Raw genomic sequence first — 10922 nt, forward strand, 5'->3', positions numbered from 1 at the left:
AAATTGGTTACGTACCATTAAAAAATCCAATCTTTAGAAAAATACCACTGAAAGTTAACTACCATTGAAAGAGTGATCCGTTAGTGATTTCTACCATGTCTGTTAATTCAATGTTACTTTGCTCTCATTTCAGCAACAAAACAGCTCTTGTCACTTAAAAAAACAAAACAAAACAGCTCCACTGGAGCTCCATTTCCGGCAACGCTTGTCCCAAATTTGCAGCACCATAGTAGGATATAACAAGATATATAAAACAACATTATATAAAACAACATTTGAGTAGAATATACAGCACCTTCTTAGCAAATATATATCTCAACTTACATCATAATATTTACATAAATTTCAGCAGTGCATAATAGAGTTCACGCACTTACACTGTATGGCATAACAAAAGTACCAGCAACCATAGTTGCACACATTGTGCACAAAAGAGCATAGTTCACTGATCTAAGATTGTTAATTTATCTACTCAATTATGAGCCTATGATTGATCCCTCTAGGTGAGATAGCGGCCATTCTTCGTGTTGTTACACTAGGGCTAGTTGGAGAGAGAAGACATCCTTCTAGTTGTTACGCCTGGACTTGAACGAGGCACTGGAGAGGATTCAACAACTATTTTGGATGTCTCAAGTTCTATTGTGGAGGTTTCAACAGCTTCAGATTTGTTTTTCCTGCAAAGAACGCAATTGGATTAGTTAGTGAAGGAACATATTGTAGCATACCTTGGCTTTTTCCCTTTTTTTGGACGAGGTGGTGGAAGCTCTTGCTCTAATTCAGCTTGAGTAGCGTTACAAACTTTCTCTATATGTCCAAACTGAAAGCACCTTTTGCATTGATATGGTCCTCTTTTTTCTGGCTCTCCACTAGCCTTGATTCTTTGTTTTCTTGGTCTACCAGCAGCCCTTTGCAATGGTGGAGGAATCACTTCAAATCCTAGATCAACCTTTGGCCATTCAGACTTGTCATTCATTGGAGTAATCTGAAATTGATAAGCTACCTTGAATCTCTCCACGGAATAGTAGTCATGCACAAAGTCCTCAATGTTTAGTTGTCTCACTTTTCCAAATAAGTATATGGCATCAGTACATGGCTTTCCCGACACCTCCCGTTGTCCACAGCCACATTCTCTTTTTGCAAGGTCAACTCCATACCTCCAAGTCTTCCCTTCTTTTGTTGTTCCTGATATTTCAGCTGACATTGGGCCATTTTTCTTGATATCATAGTGCAGCCCTCGGCTCTTCATGTTCAACTCATGTATCACGCTAGGAAGGATGCGCCCTTGAAGTCCATTGGCTATCTCTTGCCTTGTGTAGATCTTCTCCATTATTTTCTCTCTAATCTTATCCATGAGATCAACCACCGGAAGGTCTTTGTAATCCTTAATCCAATTATTGAAGCATTCTGATAAGTTGTTGTTAACATAATCAACTTTGCATTGTTTGGAGAATTTAGATCTGCTCCATATCAGCTTGTGATGCTTGTTTAGAAAGTCTATTGTTTTAGGACAAGAAGTTGCAATTTTCTCCATCAATGCATCATGTCTACGAGCTGTACATGCCCATGCACAATGCCACATGTAATATATCTCCAATCTCTTTTGTAACTTCCTGGCATCTAGAGTTGGATCCTCTTTAATAATATCTTTCACTCTTTCCGATATCCAAGTTGTGGATGCCTGATGTCCCTTCATCCTTGCTGAACTAGAACAAGTGTGATCAGCTAAGTTTGAGAGTTTGACCACCATGAATGTGTTGCCACCATGAAGTTTCTTTGCAAAAACTCTCCAACCACAGTTTTCATCTCCACACCTTGCCCTGTATATTTCTTTGTCACTATGTTCAACCCTAGTCTCAAACTCATTTTTATGGCATATGTTCTCATAGTCGAAATAAACTCTTCCTTATCTCCAAATATGTCTCCTTCCTTAATAACTGGATTTTCTTTATCATGAATTGCGTGAGGAACAATGTAATCATCTACCATAGCAGCCTCATCGCCAGGAACACATTCAGTATTAAATTCTGGAATAGGCCTTGCCCTCTTCCTTTTCTACACCTCTACTTCAATATTTTCTACTGGTTGTGCATCATGAATAGTAGAATCTACATTGTTGAAGTACCTCCACTGTTCGTCTAATCCAGTTGGCTCATCTCCATGAGGATCACAACCAACAGTCATAAAGTGTTCCTTCTCCTCCTCTTCAACCATTGGTGATCCTGCAGTTGTTTCTCTATATTGTGGTACCGCTGCCCATTCAAATCCCCTAATTTTCATATCCTCAACAACATCCATTGCAGCATGTGTGTCCTCACCAACCATATTCACTGCAGCAGGCATCTCATTATCCTTCTCAATTCCGCCCACTATCATCAGAAATTTCAGTAATTGGGACGCCATAAGCAAGTTAAGAAGCTGACCATCCGAAGTTAACTTACATGTCAAATGCGGCCCTGTTACAACCCAAAAATTTGCCCGTTGGTTGCTGTCCCAGAAATATTCTTATCTAAAAATATCATTCTCGAGATCAATGACTGCATATTGTTCCGAATCAACAATCCAGCTTATGGTCCGACCCCGATTGTACACTCTTTTACCATCTCTAGTGCTGAAGTATGAGTTGACATTGACCTCTACTTTACAAGCATTCTTTGGATCAATCCTACGACATGCAAGCCACAAACATATGGAACAGATATAAATTCTAGCAAAACAATTACAAATTTGAAGAATACAAAGCGGGAGAGAGGGGATTACCCTTCTGGAACTTCAATTGCATCCATCCCTACTCAAATCCACGATTCCTTATCCCAGCACTACAGAATCCCCAAAATCTAGGGTTTAGACAAAGCAGGAGAAAGAGATGAACAACAGAAAACAAGAGGGAGGGAGAGGTGCGCACCATGGAGGGGAGGCCTGCGGAGGTGCCGCTGCCGGAGGGCGCACGCCGCCGGGAGGCGCTCCGCCAGCGCCGCCGGCCTGGTAGTCGCTCCTCTCTGTGTGCGTGCGTGTGTCCTGTAGTCGCTCCTCCTGGGTCCAGGTGTGTGCGTGTTCCTGCTTTTGGCCTGAGGTGGGCTGCGTGCGTGGGTTGGGATGGGTTTTGGGATTTTCTTTTTTTTAATCAGCAGCTAATGGAGCAGCCTTTCCACCGTTAGCCTATGCTAGAAATCAACAACGGAGCGCTCTTTCGATGCTACTTATCTATACTTCAAACTTTCAATGGTATTTTTCTAAACTTTGAAACTTTTAATGGTATGGACCCAATTTTCCTTTTTTTTTGATGGTACACATCTTAAAAACAAGGAGAAGTTCTAGGAGTAAAATTAGGAAAATCAAGTGAGCTCTGGTTAGTAAGGGGGTGTTTAGGAGAGCTATGCTCCACAAAAATTAGCTCTACTTCATTTTTTTGTTCAAACATATCATTCAGCTCCACTCCACTAAAAATCTGGAGCTCCTCTGTGCTCCACCAAAATGTCGAGCTGGTGGAGTTGGATATTATTACCCTTCTGCTACCTATTATACACTTCCCATATCCTTTCACACACAAAAAAAGAAAAAGTCAATGGTCCCAAAGTGCTCCTGCCGCCGAGCAATGCTTCCCCCTATTGAGCAATGCTCCCCCCGCCACCGGAGCTCCGCCGCCCCCACTGGGACTGCTGCCGCTGCTTCGCGACCTCTTCCACCCGGGCTCGCCGCTGCCGTTGGGGCTCGCAGCCTCCACCATCGGGGCTCGTAGCCGCCGCTGCCACCACCGTGGCTCGCAGCCTTCGCCGCAGGGGCTCGCGTTCTCCCCACCGCCGGGGCTCGTGGCCTCCGCCACCGAGGTTTGTAGCCTCCCCACTGTCGCTGCCCTCGAGCCTCCCCCGCCGCTGAGAGCTCCTTGGCCTCCGCCCCCTCTGGCCTCCCACGCTTGTTGCCGGCTAGCCCTCCGTCGCGCCGCGCCCTTTGCCCTCCACCGCACCGCGACGCCGTGTGGGGAGCGGGAGCACAGCAGGGCACTGATGTGTGGGGTCATGTTCCTAGAGTTCTCGTTTTTTTTGGAGTAGAGCTCTCCCAAACAAGTTGTACTAAAATTTTTGGAGTGGAGGTATGAGGCTCCACCAATTTTGTGGAGTGGAGCAGTATTTTTAGAATGGAGTACTCCCAAACAGGCCCTAAGTATCATTCGCCTAGAAAAATCATTCTAGAAATTTTAGGACAAAGCGACAAGAAGGTAAAATGGTAATATTTGCCTTATTATTACCTATATTTAGCACTAATTGATCTTTACATGCACATTCACTTTCTAAATAGGGTAAGATGATTTATTTTTTAGGACAATTTTTAAATGCTAGAGTTACTTTTTTTTTTGGAACGGAGGGAGTGTGTTAAAAGTTCACTTATGCGGACTGTTTGCATAGTAAGTGTTGGAGAAGAAGAGTGATATTCTGTAGGTTAACTTTTTGGAATGTGTGTATTTACCTTGGAGCTAAAGTTTATTGAGAGATAGAAGAGAAGATACCTTCAATGGCTTTTTATAACTGAACCAACAATCTTTGTTACATAACTCTTGTCATCCTTGTATTCTTACTTCTCTTCTATTTTCGGATGTTTCTTCTCCTATCTAAAATTATATATACTGCCATACAAATAGATCTTCACTGAAATAAAATAAATTTATAATGTGACTTCACCTTTGGATTGTCTCCCATCCTTCTCTTCCCTTGCCATCCCTCATCTCCCCTGCCTTCTCTCCCCTGCCGTCCCTTATCTACCCACCGCAGCAGCACGAGCGGCTTGGGCGCTGCGGGCCATGGCCCGAGTGGCGTGCGTCGTTTTTTAAGGGACAACACCACAGTGATGGCTTATAAGCTTCGGTTGTATTATTTTTGGTGATCAGATACTTTTTTTTACATTATATAGTACAACTCAGACATTCACAATACACTCACCCCTAAACACATGTACATAAACCCGACATCACCACGGTGATGGCTCATAAGATTTTGGTTGTATTACTTTTGATGATCAGATATTTTTTCTACATTACACAGTACAACTCAGACACTCATAACATAATCATCCCTATAAACACACATACGTAAACCCTACCCCTATGAGCATTTTCGAAGATTGAGCCGACAAATCCTTGAGATTGGCAAAGTTACCACATATTTTTTTTATATTACACAGTACAACTCAGACACTCATAACATACTCATCCCTATAAACACACATACGTAAACCCTACCCCTATGAGCATTTTCGAAAATTGAGCCGACAAATCCTTGAGATTGGCAAAGTTACCACATATATTTTTTTTATATTACACAGTACAACTCAGACACTCATAACATACTCATCCCTATAAACACACATACGTAAACCCTACCCCTATGAGCATTTTCGAAAATTGAGCCGACAAATCCTTGAGATTGGCAAAGTTACCACAGGCGTCCTGCTATCGCCGAAAATGTCACCTACCACTGAAAGCACAACACCGTTAATTCTAAAAAATTCGCCCACGGAGAGTCGAACCCAGAACTTGAGGTGCTACTGAGACTCCCTTAACCACTAGGTTACAGGGGCTTCGCTGCTGGTCAAATACTTGGAATCATGAGGTAAAACACCAAAATATCGAGAGTTAACTAAGCCATATCAGAAATGCTGTACGTTTAAGTTATCATTTTGTATTAAAAACTCCATAAAATCCAATAAAAATGACTTGCCGTGCGATATGGGGAACTCTCCCCATGGTTTCTGAGTAAAAAAAAAAGAAATATTCTATATTCTACCCATTAGATTCTTAGCAAGGCGAATGAACCCAATTAACTGCAGTTAAAATGGAACTTGGAATACTATAATAATGCTGATCCAACAACATCCTGAAGTCCAGGTAACATATATAAAAAGCGTTGAAATTTGACAATATGACGTGTCTCTCTCATGACTTTCCCATGCATTCATCCCTCAAAAGTTAACTAGTCCAACAAGCCAGGTGACGTGATTTTTTTTCCAACGGACCGGGTCCCCGTTGTAGTTTAATGTTATCTTAATAAGTTAGCCATATAATTTCTACTAGAATATGTTGTATAAATAGCATCATAAAAATATGCTTTTTCTTGCTAGCTATATAAGTTGCTGTTGAAGAGGTCATCAGCTGCTAACCTCCAGATCGGCGGAGATGTGAACAAGTGGAAAGTGAGTGCTGTCTTGCCACTTATGTCCAACTCATTACCCAACCACTCCGCACAGAAACAATTCGCTGCCGTCCGTCCTGTTTCTATATCTTCGTTCTTCTCTGTATGTTTGAAACCTTGGATCTGCAGACTAGATTGGTGAGGGTGACCAGACCGTGCCGTATGATTCTTTTGTCCGGCTATATGGCCAGTCCTGCCAAGTCTTCCTTATAGAGCGGGGGGAAAAGGTTCAGTTATTTGTATATATATCCTGGGGAAGAATCATAGCCCTGGTCAGTCTTGGTCTCTTCGATATAGTTTTACAAGTAGTTCTCAGCATCATGAGAAGTAAATAGCATATATTTTTTGATTAGTTAGTTGCTTATTGGCTTGTCGCAAAAAGTCGATGCATTTTTTTATCATACTGGTTAGCGATGTATAATACAAACCAGCTGTAGTTAAAATCCGAAATACTAGATTGTTTTTAAACAAATAAAATTGAATTTTAATTAAACTGAGTACTCATTCCGCCCAAAAATAAGTGTTCTTTTAGAACTTAAATTTTATCGGCAAAGATTGTTTTTTTAGCTTGTAGTGAGATTCATCTAAATTAAAGTAATGCTAATAGTACCAATAAAAAAGTTATATAGAGAAGCGCATCGATCCAATCAAATACTTAAAAAATGCTATGTCCACTATAATCTATTGAGGATCTAGATAACTAAATGAATAGTACGATTTTCAAACACAAATGCTATCTGAAATTTTCTAGATAACGAGACCATTTCTTTACTATTAGCAATGTATCTGAAATTTTCTAAAAGATTAGTCTTTTACTGTAGATATGTCATCCATATCTATTATGAAATAATTGAGCATTGAAATTTGTCACATACCTGGTTATGTTGTTAAAAGTTGGAGTGAAATTAAGGCACATGAATAACAAGTGCTGCATGCATGGTAGCTAATGTTTTGAAGACTTCATTTTCTTTTAAACGAAGGCTAGGGAATGGCGTGTTCAAGTGTTCAACTGACTCATTTATAAGAATTAAGAAGAATGTGTGTTCATATGTAGACAAGGCGTGTTCACGAAAGGCATTTGAGACAAAAGGATCAGACATACTAAGTGTTATGACAGTTTGACTGAATCAATGCATGAAAGGTAATCCCTGGAAAAATCTTCTGCGTCTTCTTGGCGGACATCAGTTCATAACAAATAATATTTTATGTATACCTAGTTAGTCCCCAGGCCCCCAGGGATCAATCAAAGGAAAACCCATTATTACATAGTAGGAAACTCTTGCCGGGTGTGACTTCAAATGAGTAATGGCATGGGCAAAATAAGTATAGGTCATCCAACATAGTTTACATAGTGAAAATTAAATAAAGTTATTAATTTATTAGTACAGGATTAAGAAGAGATATGTCACTTTTCAGAAAGAGTGTTTTCAGATCTCTCTGAACTCTGAAGGCAGTGGAGCCTTGATATACAATATAATGCATATAAGAATTAATGTCCAAATCAAAACTGGACAATCGGCATCATCGATCTTATTAGTTTCGATGAGAAATTGGTAATTCTACTTGACATATAGTTTATCATGGCACACGAGCAAATCACTGTCCTCTCATAAATGTAGCAACAATACCATATCACATGTTGGATTGGAAAAATATCTGAAGTTGAGATATAGGTCGAGAGAGTGACATATGCATATAGGGAGCGCCGGCAGCATCGATCATCAGGGGCATCCGGGTGAAAGCAACAGATAGTCCAAATAAAACTAACATCGGAACAGAAACGGCGGATCCAAGAGCAAGTATGTAGCATTGTGGATCCAACGGCTTCTCTTGTGCATGCACTGTCTCTTATAAATTATAATACAGTTTTGCTAGCTTCTGCAATGGTATGGCCCGCCAATTTGCTAGATTTGTAAACTATATATGATTCTGATTCTCAGAAGAAGCCATTTTTGTGAACCTTATTGGCGCTATGCATGTAAACTGACTCTTTTTCAAACAATATCCAAATCCTTATCGTAGATATAAGAAAATCAGTAAAAACCCGAGCAACTGCATGCAAATTAAACTAGGTGTAATTGTCACTATGTAAGAAAAGCCCTATAGTGACGAGCACCATCTCCCTAAGGTGACGGACCTATACTTTTATTACGTCACTGATGACTACATGTGTAGATATATCTTTGAGTTTCTACATTGTACATCACCAGTTTTGATCACCACGTACCGGCACACGCACGCACATGTATATATATATAACTTGGCCTTCTTGGTACAGCTAGCTACCACACCACGCGCTAAACCCGAGAACAAGAACCGTTCGCCCTGCAGTCGGCAAGGAGGCAGGGCGGCCGGGGAGTTACACAGCTACATTGGCAGGCAAGCAAGCTAAGCAAGGCCGGCCGGCCGCGGCCGTCCGAGTAGTTTTCTCGGCCTTGTCGCCATCCAAACGCCAGAACTAGACGTCAAAGGCCGTGTTGATTACTCCCCAAAAAAATACTCAGCAACTTGCAGCTGCACCTGTCACTATATAAGGCACCTGCCATTGTTCCGCTCGGAGTCTCCGGCGGCACTGCTCTCCCAGTCTCCTCCCCCCAAAACCCTAAGAACTTCCGGCCGGCCGGCCTTCCTTATTTCACTCACCACACCATCCAGCAGCTACCTTAATTTGACACGGTCCGATCCGTACTCCATAGCAAGTGCTGCCTGTTGATCCTTAGCTTGTTAATTTTCTCTGATCCATGGAAGGTGGCTTCAACAAGGCCAGCTCACCGGAGGCGTCCGGCGAGGGCGGCACGCGGCGGGCGCCGGCGGGGGCCTACTACGAGTGCTCCTTCTGCAAGAGGGGGTTCACCAACGCGCAGGCGCTCGGCGGCCACATGAACATCCACCGCAAGGACCGCGGCGGCAAGCCCGGCGCCGCGCCGCCACAGCAGGACGACGCCGGTGGCTCCCGGACCTACGGCGGCGGCGACGTGCACCTGGGCCTCTCCCTGGGGAGGAAGGAGGATGTCGATCTGGAGCTCAGGCTTGGGGGCTATCCCTATAATTAATAGCAGTAGAAAACCCGCAAAACTTGCTGAACTAGTGGAGAGCCGGATCGAATCAGCTGCTATATGTGCTGCTGATTGATATAGGTACGGAGCTACTCGTTTTGCTGCTCGATCGATTTCAGATTTTTCATTCTATTTGGTAGTTTGGTTCTTGATTGTCCGCTACCGGAACTTGATTGGGGAAGAAGTGATTGCTGTAGCAGGATCGAATAATTTCTTGGAGGTCCTAGCTTGTTTATTTGGTAGCTGATGATCGATGTATATAAGTGTGGGGAATGCACACAATACGGAAGAAAATTTTATAGGTTCTCTTCATCTGTTCTAGCTACCATTTGGATCCCAATTACTCACCCTCGTGAAGAACTTTAATTAATTAAGAGAAGATTTCTGATGCTTCGTCCTATTAGGCCCCGTCTGGAAGCTTGGAATTAAATTCCATTCTAATAATCATAATTTAGATGCAAATCTATTAAGCTAATATGATTATATACGAAATATATTTTTTTATACTATTGTTGGCCATACAAGAGAGATAATTATGTGCCATATTTTTATTATAGAGGAGTGAGCCAAAGAGCGTGTTATAAATGACGGAATAGAAACATACTAGCATGTCGTTGGTGTATAGAATCAATTTCCATCTCGCACCCTATAAATTTAGAATAGATTTATATCTAAACTTTGGAAAGTGGTGGAATATCAAATTCTAAGACAAATAGTTTAGTTTATTAAGTAGATTTTAATTCCTCCAAAATGAGAGGATCCAAACGGCCCATAGGTGAAGACTTTTATTTTTCCTGTGGTGCATTGTAACTTCCGTTTCTGACGGAAAGTACGAGATAGTAACAAAAGTGATGGGTTCAGGAAGAAAACGTTATTGTTAGTAGGATATTTGGACCAGAGCCCATTGTAGCACCAAGATATATATGAACATGCCATTCAAATTATTAATGTGTACATGTTCATCCCAGTTCATCGAAACTTTATTTTAGATAATTTTTCTTGACATTCCTCCAAAGAATAGTATGAAACTATTACAATAAAATCTCCTTGGTTGAAATAGAAAAAAAATTCTGTGTTACAATAAGCAACCTTTGTCTGTGCAATATTTAATTTACTTCTGGAGTTTTTGTAGCTATCAAATACTCGCTCAGTAGTCTTTCTAACCTCCTTTAGCTACCTTACCAAAGAAATGTAATTTATCTTATATCATAGGTACCATGAATCTCTTTCCCTATCCACATTTAGTTTATTGGTTTAAAAATAGTAAGGGGAGATCATTTTAGTTTGATATCTTTTTTTACGTCGCATGAACACTTCTGCATATAATTTGAGATTTGCATTGTCTGACAACTGTTAGAAGTATAGGCAGTTTTTGGTATATTCTAATTCCAAATATTATTATCAATTTGATGATATAAATGAGTGATTTTGTGAGGACAAAATATGTGTTTGTGTTCACGTTATTCTCACTAATAAATATGAATGAAATAATAAACCAGGGTTGGTTTAGAATGTACCCCGAGGCGGGACCAGTGCCGAAGGCACCGGGTGCGCCATTCCCATGACTGGACATTTGTCGGTCATGAATGTTCAATGTAGCCGAACTTAGTCATTGCAGTGCAGATGGCCATCAGGAAGTAATTGAGACGATCTTGATGTTCACTTGGGGAAAACATGTACGGTCACC

At 41.3% G+C, this 10922-nt stretch overlaps 1 protein-coding gene across 1 annotated transcript; it reads left to right on the plus strand.

The window, feature by feature from the left end:
• The first annotated feature begins 8790 nt into the window (after positions 1-8790).
• LOC120658144 (zinc finger protein JAGGED-like) lies at positions 8791-9384 on the plus strand. The gene has a single exon (XM_039936387.1). It carries the CDS (start codon positions 8921-8923, stop codon positions 9230-9232), a length of 312 nt encoding a protein of 103 aa, XP_039792321.1. The 5' UTR covers positions 8791-8920; the 3' UTR covers positions 9233-9384.
• Positions 9385-10922: the final 1538 nt, after the last annotated feature.

Source organism: Panicum virgatum, chromosome 2N (genome assembly GCF_016808335.1).
Source record: "Panicum virgatum strain AP13 chromosome 2N, P.virgatum_v5, whole genome shotgun sequence".
Classification (NCBI taxonomy): domain Eukaryota; kingdom Viridiplantae; phylum Streptophyta; class Magnoliopsida; order Poales; family Poaceae; genus Panicum; species Panicum virgatum.